Source organism: Eretmochelys imbricata, chromosome 10 (genome assembly GCF_965152235.1).
Source record: "Eretmochelys imbricata isolate rEreImb1 chromosome 10, rEreImb1.hap1, whole genome shotgun sequence".
NCBI classification, from domain to species: domain Eukaryota; kingdom Metazoa; phylum Chordata; order Testudines; family Cheloniidae; genus Eretmochelys; species Eretmochelys imbricata.
In genome coordinates this window covers 84,365,797-84,386,116 of record NC_135581.1, presented here as the reverse complement: position 1 = coordinate 84,386,116, position 20,320 = coordinate 84,365,797, and the positions used below count along the sequence as shown (strand labels likewise).

At 64.2% G+C, this 20,320-nt stretch overlaps 3 protein-coding genes across 4 annotated transcripts; all 3 read right to left on the bottom strand.

The window, feature by feature from the left end:
- Nucleotides 1-1,234: 1,234 nt before the first annotated feature.
- On the bottom strand, nt 1,235-13,712 carry VPS33B (VPS33B late endosome and lysosome associated). Of its 2 annotated transcripts, none has more exons than XM_077828278.1 (23): nt 13,515-13,712; nt 12,728-12,808; nt 12,132-12,193; nt 11,506-11,555; nt 10,998-11,065; nt 10,356-10,401; nt 9,879-9,973; nt 9,376-9,480; nt 8,749-8,845; nt 8,458-8,535; nt 7,697-7,770; nt 7,123-7,209; nt 6,839-6,929; nt 6,514-6,588; nt 6,028-6,092; nt 5,905-5,959; nt 5,766-5,812; nt 4,855-4,987; nt 4,369-4,442; nt 3,501-3,602; nt 2,980-3,055; nt 2,790-2,906; nt 1,235-2,202 (listed from the first exon to the last, which is right to left on the bottom strand). In XM_077828278.1, the coding sequence occupies exons 1-23, from the start codon at nt 13,608-13,610 to the stop codon at nt 2,123-2,125; spliced, it is 1,854 nt and encodes a 617-aa protein (XP_077684404.1). In that variant the 5' UTR covers nt 13,611-13,712; the 3' UTR covers nt 1,235-2,122. The 2 variants fall into 2 exon arrangements, with proteins under 2 accessions (XP_077684404.1, XP_077684407.1); XM_077828281.1 differs by having other exon boundaries at nt 12,132-12,190.
- Nucleotides 13,713-14,526: 814 nt separating this feature from the next.
- On the bottom strand, nt 14,527-17,187 carry HDDC3 (HD domain containing 3). The gene is given in 6 exon segments (XM_077827996.1): nt 14,527-15,111; nt 15,698-15,716; nt 15,718-15,939; nt 16,079-16,134; nt 16,952-16,991; nt 16,993-17,187. Coding segments are annotated over 6 exon segments (540 nt in total). The 5' UTR covers nt 17,065-17,187; the 3' UTR covers nt 14,527-14,980.
- A 611-nt stretch (nt 17,188-17,798) lies between these two features.
- On the bottom strand, nt 17,799-19,753 carry NGRN (neugrin, neurite outgrowth associated). The gene is given in 8 exon segments (XM_077828063.1): nt 17,799-18,004; nt 18,006-18,416; nt 18,418-18,455; nt 18,458-18,544; nt 18,547-18,566; nt 18,803-18,849; nt 18,851-18,914; nt 19,620-19,753. Coding segments are annotated over 8 exon segments (894 nt in total). The 5' UTR covers nt 19,736-19,753; the 3' UTR covers nt 17,799-17,893.
- Nucleotides 19,754-20,320: the final 567 nt, after the last annotated feature.

The following is a 20,320-nucleotide window of genomic DNA, read 5'->3' as shown; positions in this document are numbered from 1 at the left end:
GGTGGAGGAGGGGGCTCTGGGCTGGGGTTGAGGGGTTTAGAGGGGGCTCTGGGGTAGGGCCAGGGATGAGGGGTTTAGAGGGGGCTCAGGCCAGGGATGAGGAATTGGGGGTGGAGGAGGGGGCTCTGGGCTGGGGAGTTTACAGGGGGCTCAGGTCATGGGGGGTTTGGAATGGGGGAGGGGGCTCAGGCCAGGGATGAGGGGGCTCTGGGCTGGGGCTGAGGGGTAGGGCCAGGGATGAGGGGTTGGGGGTGCAGGAGAGGGCTCTGGGCTGGGGCTGAGAGGAGCTCAGGCCTGGGGAAGGGGCAGCTGGGAACAGGTTCTGGAAGGGAACTCAGGGCTGGGGTGCAGGTGGTGGGTCTGGGAAGGAGTTACAGTGCAGGAGGGAATTCCGACCCGGGGTGGGGCTCCGGCTGGGCGACACTGACCTCAGGCAGCTCCCGAGCAGTAGAGCTAAGGCAGACACCCTGGCTTTGCTCGCAGAAGCAGCTGCGGCGCGAGCAGGTGGGGCAGGGGCAGCATAGGGAGCTTCCTTGATCGCCCCTGGCCACTTCCAGGAGCTGCATACAGCCAGGGGAGGCAAAGAGCCTGCCTTAGCCCCGCTCCACCGCCAACCGGACTTTTAACAGCCAGATCAACACCAGGGTCCCTTTTCAACTGGTCGAAAACCAGAGACCTGGCAACCCTACTACACAGCCAGGACTGCCCCGCACCTTAGGGCCAGCTCGGCCCCTGTCTGCCATCTGCCCATAGCACACACACACCCCCTCCCCCGCCCACCAGCACTCCCTGAGGCCTGGAGCAGCAGGGCTGGGGTGATCCCCTCAAGGCTAAACACAGGGTTAACAGCCCTCCCTCCACTCCCCAACTCTAAGTTAACTCTCCCTCTAGCTTCTCCCCTACTCACTGCAGCAGTAAGTCCACCCACTCTCCAGCTGGGAATCATAGCAAGGGAAGGGAGCTGGAGTGGTCACCTAGTCCAGTCCCTGCACTCATGGTAGGGCTAAGCATTATGTAGCCCATTCTGACTGGAACTGCAGAGAATTCCAGCTGGGGGAACCTTCCAACAGCTGCTTCAAAGGCTCCATGCAAGAGGATACCAGACCTTCTTAGAAATATACACAAGGGGCAGTAAGCAGCCCCAGGGATAAGAACCACAGCCCATTAGAGACCAGAGACACTGGGACTAGCCTGTTCCCACCTCCCTGCCCTGTGGTTAGATAAAGACAAGTGCTAAAGGCTGACCAAGTATATTTTATATGGTACAGATCAATGTACCACTATTACACATTTCTGCCAGTGCAATCCTATGCTATTCAAATCCCAGCCCCAACTCCACCCACACCCCTCTGCTGCTGCACCTTCAGTCTACACCACAGTACCCCTGCTGGTCCACTCCCTTCCCCCTGCTTGGTCCATCAATCCAGACTAGAGCGGGTTGTGTTTGGTGCCAGAACAGGTAGGCTGTTCTGTGAAGTGAATGAACATAGCACTCAAAATTCAGGTAACAATGCAATTAATTTTTCACTGGAGTAGAAGCCAGCTCCCCCCTGCCTAGTTAACTTCTCCAGGTGAACAGGCCTCAGAGCAGTGGAAGAAGGTAGTGCTGCTAACAGCCTGGAATGGCCCTATGGCTTCACCCGTGGCCCCAAGTACTGACATCTGTCCAAGGACGAGAAGGCAGCCAAGGGTGGGAGCCAGGGCACAAAACCCAAAAGGCCAGTGAGATCCCTTAACAAGCCACTGTCCCGATGGTGGAAGCACCAATACACCAAGCACAGGGACTTGCCTGGACAGTGGGCCCAGGGGCTTGAAGCATGACAGAGACTCAAACACCCTGGGTCTAGGATTGGAGAAACAACAGCTTCTTCCCTCCTCTAGCCTCCCCAGAGACACGTCCCCCCACCCACTGAAGGTCTCTTCATCCATTTAAACCCCAATCTGCAGCCTTCGGGAAGCCCAAGGAGAGGCTCATGGCAGGATGGGCTCCGTGTCTGCCCTGCTCCGGCTGCTGATGTGTAACGCTTCAGTAGCACATGTGCAGTGCCTGGGCAGTCTCCACTGTGGAGTGTGACCCTGACTGGCACAAGCTGCTCTGCCAGGGCCGCAGCTCACCCTTGCCTCACACCTTCGCCTCTAACATGGCGTCCATCAGCCGGGCGCTGCTTGCGATGGCTGTCGTCAGGAATATAAACTTGTATCCTGAGAAATCCAAAGAGATGAAAGGAAAATGGATGAGACCGAGGGGCAGAGAGAAGTGGGGCTGCCAGGCTGCCGCTGAACCCCTGCTAGCGCCTGGCACTGCCACCACTCAACAGAAGCAGCATCGCTATGCCAAGTACGGGGGAGATGCTCAGAGTGCTGCTGTGAGCGGGGTGGGGGAACGGGGTGTTCACTCCTCCAGGCAGGGAGACGCTGGGGGCACCCAGAGCAGGCATCTGCCCAGGCCAAAGGCATGTGATGGGTCCTTCCCTAACAACTGTGCGTGGCCCCACTTGCACCGTAAGAGAGGTCTGTACCCCTCTGCACATGGACACAAGGCAGGAAGACTGGGGGGATGGTCCAAGGCTTTAACCTCCCCACTTTACCATGTCACAGCCTGAGAATTAGCCTCTGTGGCAGCAGCAGGTCTGGTTTCAGTAGCCAATGGCACAGTGCTAACTCACTGAGTCTGTGCCCAGGGGTTATACTCTGGGTCTCTTTCAGAGAGGGAGATGGGCAGTTTCTGGCTGTCCGATTCTTCGTCCCCAGCAGTGGAGGAGACAGTAACCCAGTGTCCTGGCTGGTACCTTTCTCCTTCCCCAGGAATCGGAGAGCAGAGATCTCAGAAAAGGTGCAGCCTCCCAGGAAGACTGCTAGGATGACACGCTGCACCTCCCAGGCAGGATTCTCCTCCGTGACCGGCTCTGGAAGGAGCAGAGGATGAAGTGGAACAGCTCCCCAAGTCCCCCCCACAGCGATCCCAGGAGCAGGTATTACCTGTAGGAGCAAACTCATTGCCATTCAGCAGGCGCACCACCTCCTCCAGGCCCAGCCAGCCCTTGCGCTCCAGCACCTGAAAGGAGATGCGTAGGGGACAGTCTGCCAAGGGCAGGGGAAGCAGAAGAGCACCATGTGGCAATGGGAGCGACTTAGGCCCAGAGCAGAGAAAGAGATCAGCTGCCAACCCAGGGGAGCAATAAAGGGCACAGGACGAGCAGGCAGGCACTCCGGTGCCTCACCTCTCCAGGAGCAGGTTAGAGACATTTCTAGCCCATCCAGCCCCAGCCAGGGGGCCGTAGTCCCAAGCAGAGCCAGGCACCTGTGGCCTACCCAGCAGGGGGATCTGCAGGGCAGCATAGCCAGACCCACAAGGGCACCACAGAGCAGGAGACACTTGCACAAACCTGACTGCTCCCAAGGAAGATGGAACCCCATGTGACAAGTGACAGGAGTTCCCTGCACCCCACAGCATGGGCAGCTCTTGTCCCCCGGGGTGGGGTGCACACAGATAGACTCACCTGTTCAATGATCTTGCAGCTCAGGGGGACGTAGGCCCCACTGAAGACATAGGCCATGTCTCGGGGCACCTTCAGGTTGTATTCACCATCAACACGGGGGATCTGCAGAGACAGGCACGTTACACCCCCCAACAGTGAGTGAGCTATCGGTGTCCTCTGGGAGCAGAGGCTCTGGTCTGGACCACCCATGGGTGCACCCTTTGGAGTGCACAAATACATGAGACACTGACCTGGCTGCTCTGGGCAGGACAGTCCCCAGCCAGCTAGCGAAGATCCAGTGCCAAGCAGGCAAGCCTCGCACTGTTGTCAATGCAGCAAACTTGGGCCCTGGCAGCCAGCCGGAAGGTGCGAGTTCCACTGCCAGGGACCACCAGGACACGCCTCTCTGCTGCTCTCAGCCACTGACGGGGCACGGGACGAGCAAAAGCCCCTAACCACACAGGCCCTTTCCAGACTACAACTGCAGCCTGGAATTCTCTCCAGAAACCTATGGGAAGCCAGGCCAGCTCCTGGAGTGCAGGCACAGTGTGTTCACACTGACCCACTCCGCTATACAGGGACGTGACCCCAAACACTGCACATGGCATCACATTGCCTGGATTGGGGGGGGGGGGGGCAGGTCCACGGCAGGGAGGAAAGGCCGCAGCCTCCCTTAACCCTGGAAGGGAGGAAGGGACCGAGCCACCATTGCTACCCGGACCCCAAGGGTAACTCTCTCTGGCTCCCCTGCTGCTCTGCACAGGGATGGCCACAGCCAGGGCCAGAAGAGGGCAGCCAAGGACATCTAGAGCCAGCGATGTTACACACCCCATCCTAGCAACAGTGCTGTGGGGGGGCAGCCTAGCCAGCAGCTCCGGAGGGGACCTACCAAGCCCAGCTTCTTGCTTAAGCCTCGGAAATTGCTCTTCCTGGCCAGAGAATTAAAAGCGTCCGTGAGTTTCCCTGGAAGACAAGGCAAAGAAGTGGTTTTGAGCCAAGAGCCCCAGGATCCCCCACCAGCTCACCTGGCCTCAGTAGATTCTCTCTGGCTGGCAAGAGCTGGAGTGAGGTGTGTCCACAGGGATCGCTGCTACGGGGCAGAAGATACAGGGAGCGAGTTTTATTTCCCCTGGGGCTGAGGGGTGACCTGCTCAAACCTGCAGGGTCTCCCCACTCTCCCCACCCAGCCTCCCACTCCAGAGCAGAGCCAGCTCCCTCCCTGCCCAGCCTGAGCTGGGAGAGGCTAGAGCATAACCCGGGTAGACATAGTGAGCACTCCTCTGCAGCTCTGGGAGCGGAGAACATGGGTAAGTGCCCCAAGATCCTCCCGCAGCTAAGAGGAAGGCAGGGCTCGGCACTCAGAACTGCCCCATACCTGCTGCTCGGTCGGTCACCAGCTTGCTGACTTTGCTCTCCACAGCGGTCAGGGTCTCCCCTGGGGCCTGCTCCGTCAGCAGCCCGATGCGCTTGAGATTATGAAAGGTCAGCAGGTGCTCAGGCCCGTAACTCTGGGTGGCAAGGGGAGATGGGGGGGTCAGGCCAGAACTCTGGCACCCAGGCTGGGTGGGCACAGGACAGAACCCCAGCCTGGAGAATGGAGCAGTCTGCCAGACCAGCGCACAGTGCCCCGGGGCGGGTGGGCACAGGACAGAACCCCAGCCTGGAGAATGGAGCAGTCTGCCAGACCAGCGCACAGTGCCCCGGGGCGGGTGGGCACAGGACAGAACCCCAGCCTGGAGAATGGAGCAGTCTGCCAGACCAGCGCACAGTGCCCCGGGGCGGGTGGGCACAGGACAGAACCCCAGCCTGGAGAATGGAGCAGTCTGCCAGACCAGCGCACAGTGCCCCGGGGCGGGTGGGCACAGGACAGAACCCCAGCCTGGAGAATGGAGCAGTCTGCCAGACCAGCGCACAGTGCCCCGGGGCGGGTGGGCACTCAGGTGTCCTGGAGAGGGGGTCGGGCCCGCGGCAGCCTGAGGTGATGGCACAGCAAGGGACAGCGTGAACACAACATGCAAACAAGCACCCCGTGAGGAGCATGGAGCTGGTAGTCAGACCTGGGACAAAGTGGCCCAGTACCCACACCCCAACAGCCTCCCCGGCTCTTGGGCCCAGGGGCCAGGTCAGAGCTTTCCAGCAACATAGGAGAGGAGAGCATGCAGAAGCGAATGTTGGCACGTTCCAGCCCCTCCCCCCCCTGCGTGCTCCCCCCAGTACCACCTTCCCCACCACGCAGGCGCTCCCCCCCACACACACACGCTCCCCTGTCCCGTCCCCCCCACTCACCTGGAGGTACTGGGTTTTCAGGGAGCGATAATCCTTAGGGATCAGCCCTGTGGGGGTTTAACACACAGGGAGAGCTGAGTGAAAAGCCCCATAACCACATCCCCCCACTGCTGCCCCCCTTCTCCAGCGAGAAGCTCACCATTTTCCGTGACCGACAGGAGGCACATTAAGCGCAGACTCTCGCTGGGGGAGACCTGCACAGAAATTGGGAAGGGTGAGCGAGTGGCCAGCCCAGCCCATCCCCGCCCGGCGCAGGACTCACCTGCCGGTCAATGTGCTCTTCTATGTAGCTGGTGCTCTCGCGGATGTCAAACCCCTCCAGGAGAGCTAAGGGGGGAAGGGAAACAGTCACCTGCACCCTCAGAGTGAGCCCTAGGCCTGGGGATTGCCAGCCTCCTGGGACGGTGGGAGGAAGAGCCTGGGAATCAGGACCATTCCGAGCTCTGTCCCCACTGCCCAGTGACCGCCCGCTCCACTCTGCCAGCTCTGGGAGGTGCATGGTGCTGCTCAGCTCCAGAGGGCAATGCCTGGTGTTCCTCACTAAGCCCCTTGGGGAAAGGGAGCACCCTGCATGCCCTGCCCCCAGGCTGGAGAAGCACGTTTAACACTTCAGGTCCCACCAGCCCCAGAGCACAAGCACCCATCATCTCTGACAGTGGCTGTCTGGAGTGCTGGTGGCCAGGGAGGGGAAGGGCAACCAGCCACAGGTGGTGGTGGAGCCCAGGCTGTGCTGGCAGGTGACACTCACAGTGCTCAGTCTTTAGCAGCTCCTGGAAATCCTGCTTGGTTTTCTTCTTCATGATGGACTCGCAGGCGCCAATATCTGCAAGCCCCAGACAGAAGAAATCAGTGAGGGGTCTCTGCACAAGATCCCTGGGGCCACGTACTCTCCATGCAGCCTGGGCCCGCATAGCCGGGGACGGGGCTGCCAGAGGGCATAGAGGGAGATGCCCTCACAGGCCAGCAGCCTCTAGCCTGGCTGGGGTAATGTGCACCACTTGCCAGCCCGCCCTGGCATTAGGGCAGATGTCCTCAGACACCCTCCATTTCCCCCACCACCCACAGGTACCTACGCAGGCTCAGCAGGCGGTGCTCCTGCTTTAACCCCTTCAGCTCCTGGGAGACAAAGTTCTTCATTTGCTTAATGTCCATCCCGCGACGTCGCTGCAGGAGGAGAGTGTGTCTGAGCACTGGGCTGAAGGGAAGGCTCCTCCCCACCCCCAACAGGGTGAGGGAGAGCCAGGGTGGGGAGCAAAGGGCCCAGCCCAGGATGCGTGAACCCCTCGGCAGCTGATGGGGCTGCCCCGGGGCAGGGTGCCCCTCAGGGCCATGCCCAGGGCGACCCTGTCACACTCACGTCATACTGCGTCTGCAGGTTCCGCGCCTTCTGACTCAGGAAGCCGAAGACATTGGAGAAGTGCTCATTCCGGATCTCGCTGAACACCTGCACCGGAACAGCCACAATGGAGTCAGCCACCTGGCCAGGGCCTGGCATGGGATTCCCAAGAGAGAGCCCCCATGCCAGGCACAGACACGCTAGTAGCCAAGCATTCAGAGAGCACAGAGAGGGTGCATTGGCTAAGGGGGGGGAGAGGGGGGCGCACCAGGCTGCACCTACAGCCAGGAGGGCAGTCAAAAAACCCCCAGCGACTGGGCTTCCGAAGGCCACAGGCTGGGGCTCCACATGGGCATCCAGAACGGATCAGCCCCCACAGGGCGGATGCCAGGATGCTGGGGACTGCGGTTCTACAGGGCAAAGGAGCTGGTATCAAAGCCCCATTTCTACCATCTCTGGAGTGGGCTCTGCCTCCCCACCATACCACGATCAATCCAACTACCCCCGCTGCTACTCTGCCCACCAGGCTGGCACTCGCCAGGTTAGCAGGGCCCCAGTAGGCAGGGCGCAAGCTGGGCAGATCAGCTGGGCTCACCTTGTCCTGGGCATTGAGCAGCACTTTGAAGCTCCTATCAGAGGAGGTGACGTCTGGCCCAAAGTCCACGCTCCCTGCCGAGAGCAGCGGGAACAGTTACAGTGCCCAGTCCACTGCCCCGTGCTCTGCCCTGCGGCGCTCCCAGTGCCCCGGGACGGGCTGTTCCATTAACCACCCACACAGCCAGCAGGATGCAGCCTGGGCTATCAGCCACACTCAGCAACCCCAGAGCTGGGTGCTCTCTGCGCTCCGAGGGGAATCCACACAGCTACTACCTGGGGATGGGGTCCTTGGCGCCTGTGCTGTGCCCACCCCGTAGTGCTGGCTTACGCCTCCCACAGAGGCATCTGTGACAGCCCCACTGGAGACAGGGCACCAGCAAGGTGGGCCACTGGTCTGACATGCGCCATGCGTCCTGCCACTTCGCATGGAGCATCCTGTCTGTAACAAGAGAGGACACAGGCAGCGAGCAAAGCTGCCAAAGGAACTGCCCCAGAGCACGACACCGCTCATGTGCCAACCCCCACGCCCCTGTTAAAGGACTTGGGAGGCCATCTGCAACGGCCAACATTAGGTAGCTCCCCCCCGCCCCCATCCCAGCCTCCCTGGCCCCCTTCTACATGTTGGGGAGCTGCTGAGGAGGATGGACTGGGACAGTGATCTGTAGGTGCTCTCCTCTCCCTGCAATCACACCCCCACGCCCCAGGCAGGGCCCCCTTGCCCAGCCCCGCTCACATTTCTGTCAGCCACCCACAACTTACCACATTTAATACGAAACGTGTCATCCACCAGGCCCTCATACACCACCTGGGAGCAGAGCGCTGTGACGTAATCCACATCTGCAACGAGAAGCACAGGGGCACATGCTGGACCCCTCCGCCAGTGCTGGCTGCCCCCAGCTCACTACCTCAAGCCCAAGAACAAGCCCCTCAGCAGCTCCTAGAAAGAACCCACTGCCCCTCCCCCCAAAGCCAGCCCCTACAGACCCCCAGCCCCCTGCCAGTCACCGGCCCACAGCAGCAGCCCACGCCTGCGACCAGACCACCCCCTACCTCTATCCATGAGGAAGACATGGCTGATCTCAGGCCTCCTGGCTTGGCTGTCACCCTCGCTCTCCTCCACCAGCTCTCGCCACACCTCATAGACCATCTGGGACAGAGGGGAGGCAGCATGTCAGTGCCCATATATGCCAGCCCTACCATGGGAGCCAGCCGGCCCCAGGGCCAGGGTCCCCACACGCTACAGGAGCTGGGAGCAGATCAGCAAGCCCCCGCCACCCGAGAACAGGCCAGGACAGCCTGCCAGCAAGAACGAAAGCTGCGAGCCCTGGGGCCAGGAGCGGGTGGCTGGGTCCCCCTCAATCACGTCAGCAGACCGATTCCCCCTCACTCCTCCCTTGATAGGGGGCAGGCGTTTCCCTGGCCCCCCTCCATGTGACGCTCCCTGCTGGACACACTTATAACAACCAGCAGTCACTCCGCGGGGGTAAGCCCCTATTTCACTGGCCCCACCCGGAAACTCACAGGTGGGATGTTTGTATGCCTGCCCCCCATATTCGTACAAGTCCCCACATCCCTGAAGGGATTCAAATGAAAGGGCTCCCACTTCCAGCAACCAGCCCTGTCCCCAGAGCAGGGGACCCCACCAGGCCAAGCCTCCCAATCGTGCAGCTCTCTTACCTTGGCACACCTGCCAATCCCATACGTGTGAGTGAAAGGCCCAAAGAGGGAGTTCAGCAACTGCAGAGCTCGAGCGACCGCGCTGATCCAGCGCTGATCCCCTTCCTGCAGGACCCACAAGAGCAACAGTCAGCAAACACTCACTCCCCAGGAGCCCCCGGCCGGGGCAGGCTGGGCCCCCAGGAGTCCTCCGCAGTATCTAAACAGGGACATGGACCTTGCCCAGGGTGCAGTCTCAAGGCTCTCAGGTCTCCAAGGTGCTGACAGAGGCACCGGAATCTGTTCAGCCCAGTGGACACCTGCCAGCATCTCCCAAACCAGCATAGCACTGGCAGTCTGCAGAGGCCAGCCCACCAGACTGGGGGTGGGGCAGCAGGTGAGGGGCATGGGGGAGGGGAGGGGTGTGCACAGCTTTGAAAGTCCTGCCCCCACCCTGGCTCGCTCTCCCGATGGCTTTGCTGTGATGCTGCAGGGATGATTTCCCAGGGAACTGTGCCACTGACCAGGAAGTAGTCCCGGAAGAACTCAGGCAGCTCCATGCTGAGGAGGTCATCATCCAGGGGGAGCAGGTAGAAGGCCCACTCATCACAGGTCACATCTGAGGTAGGGACAGAAGAGAGCAGAGACAATGTAGTCCCAGGACCTGCTGTAGAGATGGCCTGAGGGCTTGAACACACAGGCCCTGCCAGCCACACTGCCCCTTCCCATCCTTCTCCACATAGGCCCAGCCTCTCCCCCATCAATGGTGGGATCTATGTACCCCACCCCTGTGTCTCCATCGGGGGATGTTCAGGAGCTCTGTAATTTGCATTCCCTTCTCCACGCCCCGGGCCAAGACAGCACATGGATGCCTATTCCATAGGAGACAAGCCCTTGTGTTCTACTGTCTGAGCTTCCCCAAAAAGCTGGATCTAGGCAATGGGCTGAACGACGTCCCCTTGAGGTCCCACAGTGCCTGTCACATCACCTTCCCCACTCACCACCATAGATTCCCTCCTCCTCCAGCACCAGCTCACAGGTGTAAAACTGCAAGAGAGGAAGAGGCTGGTTAGTGCCCAGGCAGCTCCCGCATCGTGGTCAATGGGGCGTGACCAAGGGTTCCATGGCAGTGCATCGGGCTGGCCCTCTTAGCCGCTCCTTTCCAGACATGGCAACATTTCGTTTTGGTGTCAAACTTCTGGACAGGAAACTGGGAACTGGTTATTCTGACTCTGTGGGGAAGGGAAAGCTGGGTGGGCAGGATAGTGGGGGCGGGAGGGAACTGGATATGTGGCAGGCATGAAGAAGGAAGGAAAGGTCGCATGTGGGAGATGTGGAGGGGGTTGGACACAAGCCAGGTGTGAAGAATGGTGAAAGTTGGGTGAGCAGGAGGTGAGGGAATGGGGAGGGGGGTCGGACACAGGCCAGGTGTGAAGGAAGGGGGGGAGGGGGGGTTGGACACAGGCCAGGTGTGAAGGAAGGGGGGGAAGGCTGGGTGGGCAGGAGAGCAGGGGCCTGAGGTTACTGCAGTTCCTCTGGGTTCAAGGCTCTGTCAGGATTAGTAAATTAGCCCCAGTTCCCAACCACTCCCAGAAGAGGAAGCTTGGGCTGGTGCCTAGCATGGAAAGGACAGCCACACTGACCTTCTGGGGGCTGAAGATAATCTTGTACTTCCGGCTCCTCCCTGTCGCCTTGTCAGCATTGACAATATCTACAGACACAAGACTCTGGTTAACTAGAGCCACTAAAAAACCCTAAGGTTAAACCAGTGCAAGGTCTCTTGTGTAGACAAGCCTGAGGCCCTGTGATCTCACAGGGCACGTGACACACCAGCCGGACAAGACAGCAGACTTCCGGGTGTGCACTCAGCCTCTGGCCCTGAGATCCAAGTCACCCTATCCCCAGATGCTAGCACTCACCTCTTGGAATTGCCCAGCACCAGCTAACCAGAACACCAACTTCACCCCCACACAACGATTACCCAGAGCCTGACGATCCAGGACAGTAACCATCCCCCTCACACAATCGCCAATATCCCCGGCACCAGACAGTGGAGTCTGCTAGCCAGTCCTACCCAGAAGCCAACCCATACTACTTGCCCTATATAAGTAACCACTGATATCTGCATTGCAAGCAACAGTTCCCACTCACCAGCAACATACTTCATGTTTGTGATCCGTGGCCGGACTAAGAAGCACAACCTGGAGTGAGGCAGACAGAGACTCACCAACTGGGAGGTGGGGAGGGACACAAGACATGCACAGGAAATAGGACCCGACACTTCTGGAGCCTTCCCCTCCTCCCACCCATGAATGCCATGCTGGGACCCTCCCTGGTAAGCCAGACACACACAGTGAAAGCAGGCGCAGTGAGGCAGGCAGCTTACTGAGCTGAAAGTAGGAGATGGGAACACAGCCCCCTAGACTAGCTGCCTGAGCTCTGCTTGTCACATCACCAAACCCCCAAATATATCCCTGCTCCCAAGTCCCACAGCAGCCTCTCAGCACTCACTTCCCTGCAGTGCTGACAGCCAGCACCAAGCCCACACCCTTGAGCTCACTCAGAGTCATGGCCCAGGCTGAAATGACACAGAGAAGAGGCTGCTGGGAGAGGGCATGAGCCTGACACAGCAGTGCTGAGAGGCAGACCCCTGGGTAGAGGGCAGGGCAACTTGCAGCGTCTCTGGTCAAGCCTGGGGAGGAGCAGAGTACAGCTGCAGCTGGGCAGGCTCCAGGAGTGACCCACACAGAGCCACGGGGGTCAGGTAAGAGACTCACTGGTCACTAGTGCTAACGATGGGTTTGTTCTCCACTTTGTACAGCTTGTCCACTTCATGCTGCTAGAAACAGAAATGGGAGGGGAGTCGAGTGTTAACTTACAAGCCCTGCACAGACTGTAGAAGCTGATTCCAGAAGCCCCCTTCACAGGCCGCCAGCTGCTGCACAAAGCCAGATCGCCCTCCTATGTGTCAGCGCCCCGCAGCTGCCTGCTCATCAGGGCAGCGACCTGGTGATGCAGCGTGTGAAGCAATCACCACACACGGCACTGAAGACATAAGGATGTGGAACAAGAGATTTCCACTATGGGCTAATACAGGCAACTCCCTACACACAGCTCTGCCAACATGTCTCAGACCTGACCTGCGGCCCTCAAAATTGCTGTTGATCTAGTTCTGGGCCTCCCTGTGCAGAGAAATACAGTTCCATGAACAGGGCTAGCAAACGTGGACGAATGTGGACAAGGTTGAACTCACTGCATTTGCAAAACCACTTGAACAGCTGCCCGTGGCCCCCAGCCAGCTACCCTTCCACCCAGTACCCTAAAGCAACGCCTTGGTTTAGTACTGCCCTGGCCAGGGTACACCTGCGGGTACCTTGAGAATGGAGACATTGGCGATTCGGTCCAGGGGGCTCATCAGATCTGCCTCAATGAACAGGTCCTTCTTCCCGGGGAGCTGGGGGAGGAATGAACAGAGCAGTATGGGTGTCGGGCACAGCTCCCTGCAGCGAAAAGTCTAGCCCCAGCGCCAGGCATTAGCAGAGCCTTGGAACAGGCTGTCCCAGAGGCCTCTCTCCCCACGAGCTGTAGCTCTCCTGCCTGCCGGCTCCGCGCTCCCCACAAGTGCAGCTACCCCGGCGGGAGCGCCCAAGACTCCCCCACTAGCAAAGGTCGCTGCATCCAGCTGCCTTCCCAGAGAACATCTCGGGCTCAATGCCCTGCAGCAGTTCTGGGGCAGGACCGGAGAGACCCTCCACGGGCCGGGGCCTCCTCCGCCAGCCGGGAGAGCGCGCCTGCCAGGAAGCAGCACCTCCTCCGGCGTGCCGGGGCCCAGCCCGGGCGGGCGGAAGAGGGGGGAACAAGGGACGGGGGTGGTCGGCCCCGGGGGGGGGGGGGCGAAGAGGGGGTGCAATGGGGGGGCCCGGCCCGGGGACAGGCGGAAGAGGGGGCGATGGGGGGGGGCCCGGGCGGGGGTGCAATGGGGGGGGCCCGGCCCGGGACCCGGCGGAAGGGGGGGGGACGGCGGAGGGGGCGATGGGGGGGGGCGGAGCCGGGTGCAATAGGGGGGGCCCGGCCCCGGGGGCCGGCGGAAGGGGGGGCATGGGGGGCCCGGCCCCGGGGGGGGGGGGGCGGAGGAGGGGACGATGGGGGGGGCCGCGGACCTGCTCCAGCAGGTAGATGAGCTGGTCTCGGGCCAGCCGCTTGAGCACGCTGAAGTCCGGCCCGTCGGGCGCGTCGCGGCGGCCGGCGAAGGCCATGGTGGGCCCGGCCCCTGCGACGAGAGGGACCGGGCCGGCCACGGCCGCCACCCCTGAGGCACTGGACCGGCGCCGCGCCTCGCTCCCGGAGCCCTGCGCCCGCTTCCGCTTCCGGCGGAACTGCCGCTACCGGAAGTTCCGGGAGCCATGGCGACCAGGCCCGCCCCCCACTCCAGCCAGTGGGGCTGCGGGCCCCGCGGAGGGGCGGCCGAGACCCGCGTGCGCCAGGGCTGGGGGCGCGGGTCCCGGGGAGGGGCTCTCCGGGGAGGGGGCGCGGCTCTTCGGGGGAAGGGCGGGGGTCCCGGGGGAGGGGCTCTCTGGGGAGGGGACGGGGGGTCCTGGGGAGGGGGCTCTCCGGGGAGGGGGGCGCGGCTCTTCGGGGGAAGGGCGGGGGTCCCGGGGGAGGGGCTCTCTGGGGAGGGGACGGGGGTCCTGGGGAGGGGCTCTCCGGGGAGGGGGGCGCGGCTCTTCGGGGGAAGGGCGGAGGGCCCGGGGGAGGGGCTCTCCGGGGGAGGGGGCGGGGCCCGGGAAGGTGCACGGCGGGGGGGGTCCGCAGCCCCCAAGCCTGGATCAGACAGCAATCCAGTGATAGTTTGCATGCGAGCTCCTCTTACAGAACCCATTGAGTCAGGCAGCTCCTGCCCCCTGGCAAGGGAGGGTACAGAGATGAGGGCCAGATAAAGGGCAGCACAGGAATGGACAGGGGATTGAAGCCCAAGCAGGTCACCAGCTACAGAAGACCCGACACTCTCCTGGGGGGCAGAAGCCGCTCTCAGTTTCCACTGCTTCTCTTCTTCTCCGTCTGGCCTCCAGCCCTGAACCTTCGCTCTCCAGAGGGAGCAGGCATAATGCTCCTCCCAAAGACCCTCATAAACCTCTCCCTGTGGATCAGCTGAGGGAGGGGTGAGCACCTCAGCTGATCCACAGGGAGAGGTTTATGAGGGTCTTTGGGAGGAGCATATGCCCTGCTCCCTCTGGAGAGGAAGGTTCAGGGCTGGAGGCCAGAGGAGAAGAAGAGAAGCAGTGGAAATGAGAGCGGCTTCTGCCCCCCCAGGAGAGTGTGGGTATTCTGTAGCTGGTGACTGCTTGGGCTTCAATCCCCTGTCCCATTCTGTGCTGCCCTTTATCTGGCCCCCCATCTCTGTACCCTCCCTTGCCCAGGGGGCAGGTAGTGCCTGAATAAATGGTTTGTAAGAGGAGTCCATGCAAATATCACTGGATTGCTTGTCTGATCCAGGCAGGGGCTGAGGGAGCCCTGCAGTTGGCAATTGGCCTGTGGAAGTCTTGCTGTGGGAGTCAGTAGTTAACATCAGTGGTTGAACTGAAAGCCTTAGCAGCATTTGCTGGCAGGTGGCAGGCATCACGCACAGTCACTCAGGTAGCCCTCGCTCCCTGAACAGCTGCTGCAACTTCTCCTCCAGCGCAGGGCTGGTCTCACGCAGACCCTTCACCACCTGTGAGGCCCAGAGGAAATACTCCTGGACCCGCTGCTCAGACCAGCCTAGGGCAGAGAGCACCATGTGGGTCAGAGACATACCAATACAAGCAGAGCAGCACACACATAGTGACCGGCTGTGACCCCAAGAGGCACACGCCAACTCACAGCCTAGGCTGCAAGAGCTAGGGCCCATGGGGATGGTACCAGGCCAAGGAAAGGAAAGAATCCCAATTACTTTGACGGAGGCATTCTGACAGTGAGGGGCAAAGCACCTGCCCCTCTGCTCAGCTTGGTATGCACAACCTCCGGAGGCAGACGGTACTCAGCCAAAGACAGGGCTCAGCACAGAGCCGTTCTCCACATGATCAGGACGCAGAGACGCTGGACCAGTCTGTGGACACATGCAGACACCAGGGCGGGTACCAGGACTTTCCGCTCTCGACAATGCCCTGACTCTCCTACTGCAGCTTGAGGCGGCTCCCCATTTGCCTTCCTGTAGCAATAGGGCACACTGCCTCTTTCCAGAGCTCCCAACACCGAGGCAGACACCAAATGCATGAGTGGATGTGACACTGCAGCAGAGGGCTGCTCCAACACTTCCCGTGCCCACGGCCAGCCCACCAGCGGCAGGGAGCCCCAGGGTGCTAACCTGCTGGCGTGCTGCGGTTTCAGGTCCCGCAGGTTGTACAGCTTGTCTGCCAGCTTGACCAGCCTGGCTCCCCGGCTACTGTGGGGCGCGCGCTCTATCTGCAGGCGCTTCCGCTCCATCTTGGGCAACATCTTGTCGTCTGTCACCTCCTCCACGATCCGCCGCACCTCCCCCCCAAACTGTTCCTCGATCTCGGAGAAGGTGGTGTCTGTGTCCTCCACCGTGTCATGGAGCAGAGCAGCCTACGGAGAGGGGACAGCTGAGCGGCCGTTGGGGGTCCCATGAAAACAAGGGGCAGGCTGGTTCTTCAAGCTGGAGCCCGGCGGGGGGCTCAGGGGCTTGTTACAGCCCTGCTCCTCCTGCCTCAAGTGCGGGACTTACCTGCAGCACCGCAATGTCCGTGACTCCAGCCTCCCGAGACAGGATCCTGGCCACACCTAGAGACACGGGGGAGCGGGGGTCACGCAGGCAGCCAGGCCGCAGGACAGGCCATCCGGGGCGCGGAGAGCACCCGCTGCGGGCCGGCAGGACACACGGGGCCCCCACACATCTCGCTGGGGGGCTGCTCTGCAGAAGAGGAGCCCTCGCTGCAGCTCGCCCCCCCCCCCGGAACACACATCCCCCCGAACCCCCCCTCGGCTCGCTCCCCCCCGGAACACACATCCCCCCCGAACCCCCCCTCGGCTCGCCCCCCCCAGAACACACATCCCCCCGAACCCCCCCCCCGGGGCACACATCCCCCCGAACCCCCCCCTCGGCTCGCCCCCCCCCGGAACACACATCCCCCCGAATCCCCCCTCGGCTCGCCCCCCCCGGAACACACATCCCCCCCCGAACCCCCCCCGGGTCGCCCCCCCCCGGAACACACATCCCCCCCCGAACCCCCGCCCCAGGTCGCCCCCCCCCGGAACACACATCCCCCCGAACCCCCGCCCCAGGTCCGCCCCCCCCGGAACACACATCCCCCCGAACCCCGCCCCGGGTCGCCCCCCCCGGAACACACATCCCCCCCGAACCCCCCCTCGGCTCGCCCTCCCCGGAACACACATCCCCCGGAACACACATCCCCCCGAACCCCCCCCCGGGTCGCCCCCCCCGGAACACACATCCCCTCTCCACGGCTTTACTGGCTCATCCCCCTCGAACCCCCCCCGATAGGCTCGCCCCACCGAGGACACATCCCCCCTCCCCCCGGAACCCCCCCGCCCTATCGGTTCCCCCCCAGTAACACCCCCCGGTCGACCCGCCCCCCACCGATGGGGTGGTTGATGTACGGGGTCCCCTCGGGGTCCTTTCCGCCGCTGTTGCTTGTGCTTCCGGGCTGCGAAGTCGGCGGCCTCCAGCAGCCGGGCGGCCTCGGAGGCCATGGCGGGGCGGCTGGGCCGGGCCGCAGAGCACGCCGGGAACGCCCCGGCAGTAGCCCCGCCCTCTGCCAAGCCCCGCAGGGACTAGCCCCGCCAGGCGCGCGACGCCTCCGGGGAGCTGTGACCCCGCGCATGCGCACCCCGGGCCCGGCCCCGCCCCCCTCCCCCAGGCGCAGCGCCAGGAGCGCCCCGCCCCCCCCACACGCAGCGCCGCCCGGCCCGGACACCCCCCCCCCCCCGCCCCAGGAGCGCCCCGCCCCCCACCCCAGCCATGCTCCCCAGGCGCAGCGCCGCCCGGCCCGGACCCCCACCCCGCCCCAGGAGCGACCCCCCCCCCTGCGCAGCGCCGCCCGGACCCCCCCCCCCTCCCCGAGCTCCCCCCACCCCAGCCATGCTCCCCAGGCGCAGCGCCGCCCGGCCTGGACCCCCCCGCTCCAGGAGCACCCCGCCCAGACCCCCCCCACACATGCAGCGCCGCCCAGCCCAGACCCCCACCCCGCACCAGGAGCGCCCCCCCACCCCGGCGCAGCGCTGCCCGGACCCCCCCACCCCGCCCCAGCCGTGCTCCCCAGGCACAGTGCCGCCCAGCCCCCCCCCCGCTGCTCCCCGCGCCAGGAGCGCTCCGCCCGGGGCCGCCTGCCCCTTGGGCCGGCCGGGGGTGCCACGGCCTCCGCAGCCCCGGGCAGGAGCCACGCACGTCCGGCTGCCACACATCCAGGCCAAGGTCCACGCGCGGCAGCAGGGAGCTGGTCAGATTTTATTTGTCCCCGGGACGGGCCAGCAGCAGGGGCCAGCCCCAGGCCAGCGGGCAGTAACAGGCCACCCGCACGCCCTACACACCCTTTCCACCCCCAGGCTGCGGAGAGGGCTGCAGGCTGCTCTCCCCCTCCCCACGTGCTAGTCCAGACGGGGTCCGATACAAGAAATTCCCATGGCTGTCAAAAATATTCCTGTCCCCTCTGCACCACCGTGGAGCTGGCGCCCCAGCCCTCCGCCGCCCACTCCACCAGCTCTTCCCCCCTCAGGACCTCGCCATCCCACGCTCCAGGGTCTCCTCCTGGCGCCCAGTCTCTCCTGAGGGTGGCTTCCATCCCAGCCCCTGGCTTGGCTCCATCCTCCTGAAGAGGCTCCAGCTGGGAGTTCCTTCTGTTTTGCCTCTCCCCAGGTCTCCGAAGCGGCAGATTTCTCTGGGGCTTTGAGCTGCTGGACGGGCCCCCCGGCGCGATAAGGGCTCCAGGCTGGGGCACGTCCTTGGGCCTGGAAGGCAGCAGCTGCCCAGCGGCTTCTCCTGCAGAGATGGCCCCCGGCTCAGCTCTGCAGTCTGGGCCAGCCTGCTGCTCCCGGCTCCCCTGTTTTACCCAACACCTTTGCATCCTGCTTCATCCTTCGCTCAGCGGTGGCGAGAACTTGCTCCTCAGCACCCTCTGGATGACATCCGGGCTGACACCGAAGCCTTGGGCCAGACGGGCCACGGGCCATTCCTCGGGAAGGCCTGCCTTAAATACCTGCCAGGAGAGGATGCAACAGAGGCGGAGTCAAGGCCAGCCCAGAGCCTGGCAAGCACAGTGAGGCCTCAGTCCCAGCCACACCGGGCTCAGCTGGACAGGCACCCGCTCCAGGAGCCCCGTCTCTGCCCCCGCCCAGCAGCCTGCACTGGGGTCAGGGGCCAGGCCGTACCCTGCCCAGGCTCCAGTGCTGGGCTGCCAGCCGCACCGCCTACCCCGCATCCCGCCCTGCTCACCGGATCTGCTCCATGGCCTGCCAGCTCAGGCTGCGCTGGGGGGGGCCCCGCGGGCTCCAGCTCCCTCCGCAGCCTCCGCAGCCTCACCGCCTTCCTCTGCTGCTGCAGCACCCTGGGGGAGTGGGGGGGGGGAGTGAGGGGCTGAGTGCACTCAGGGCCCCAATCCTACCCGGTCCCCCCCACTCCTGCCCCATCCCTGCCCCTGGTCCCCCCCACTCCTGCCCCGTCCCTGCCCAGCCTGGCCACTCTGCCCCGCCCCCAATCCTACCCCGTCCCTGCCCCCGGTCCCCCCCACTCCTGCCCCGTCCCTGCCCCCGGTCCCCCCCACTCCTGCCCTGTCCCTGCCCAGCCTGGCCACTCTGCCCCGCCCCCAATCCTGCCCCATCCCTGGCCCCCGGTCCCCCCCACTCCTACCCCGTCCCTGCCCCACCTGGCCACTCTGCCCCGCCCCCAATCCCGCCCCGTCCCTGCCCCCGCTCCCCCCCCATCCCGTCCCTGCCCCCGCCCCGTCCCTGCCCCCGCTCCCCCCCCAATCCCGCCCCATCCCTGCCCCCGGTCCCCCCCATCGTACCCCGTCCCTGCCCAGCCTGGCCACTCTGCCCCGCCCCCAATCCTACCCCATCCCTGCCCCTGGACCCCCCCCAATCCTGCCCCGTCCCTGCCCCACCTGGCCACTCTGCCCCGCCCCCAATCCTACCCCGTCCCTGCCCCCGGCCCCCCCCATCGTACCCCGCCCCTGCCCAGCCCAGCCGCCTTGTCCCCCCAAGTTCTGCCCCGGGCCCCCCATCCCGCCGCGGCCCAGCCGCCCTCCCGTCACCTCTCCACCTCCTGCAGCGCCGGGTCCGCCGGCCCCGCCCGCCCCGCCGCCCCCCGGGCCAGCAGGCGGCTCGGGCCCGCAGCTCGCAGCGCGCGGGGCAGCAGCGGACCCGCCATGGCCGGCGCAGAGACGCGGCCCGCGACGCGGGGGGCGGGGCGCTTCTGAGAACGAGGCCCGGGGGGCGGAGCTGAATCGGCGGGGCGGGGGTCTGGGGAGCTAGGGCCGCCCCTGGGGCTGAGAGCGAGGGACCCCGGGGCGGGGCGCTGGGGGAGATGTGGGGCGCTGGGGGGGAGAGGGGCGGGGCGCTGGGGGAGATGTGGGGGCGCCGGGGGGAGGAAGAGGGGCGGGGCGCCGGGGAAGAGGGGCGGGGCGCTGGGGGAGATGTGGGGGCGCCGGGGGGGAGGAAGAGGGCGGGGCGCCGGGGAAGAGGGGCGGGGGCGCCGGAGGGAGATGTGGGGGCGCCGGGGGTGAAAAGGGGCGGGGCGCCGGGGGGAGATGTGGGGGCGCCGGGGGGAAGAGGGGCGGGGCGCCGGGGGGAGATGTGGGGGCGCCGGGGGGGAAGAGGGGCGGGGCGCCGGGGGAGATGTGGGGGCGCCGGGGGGGAAGAGGGGCGGGGCGCCGGGGGGAGATGTGGGGGCGCCGGGGGGGAAGAGGGGCGGGGCGCCGGGGGAGATGAGGGGGCGCCGGGGGGGAAGAAGGGC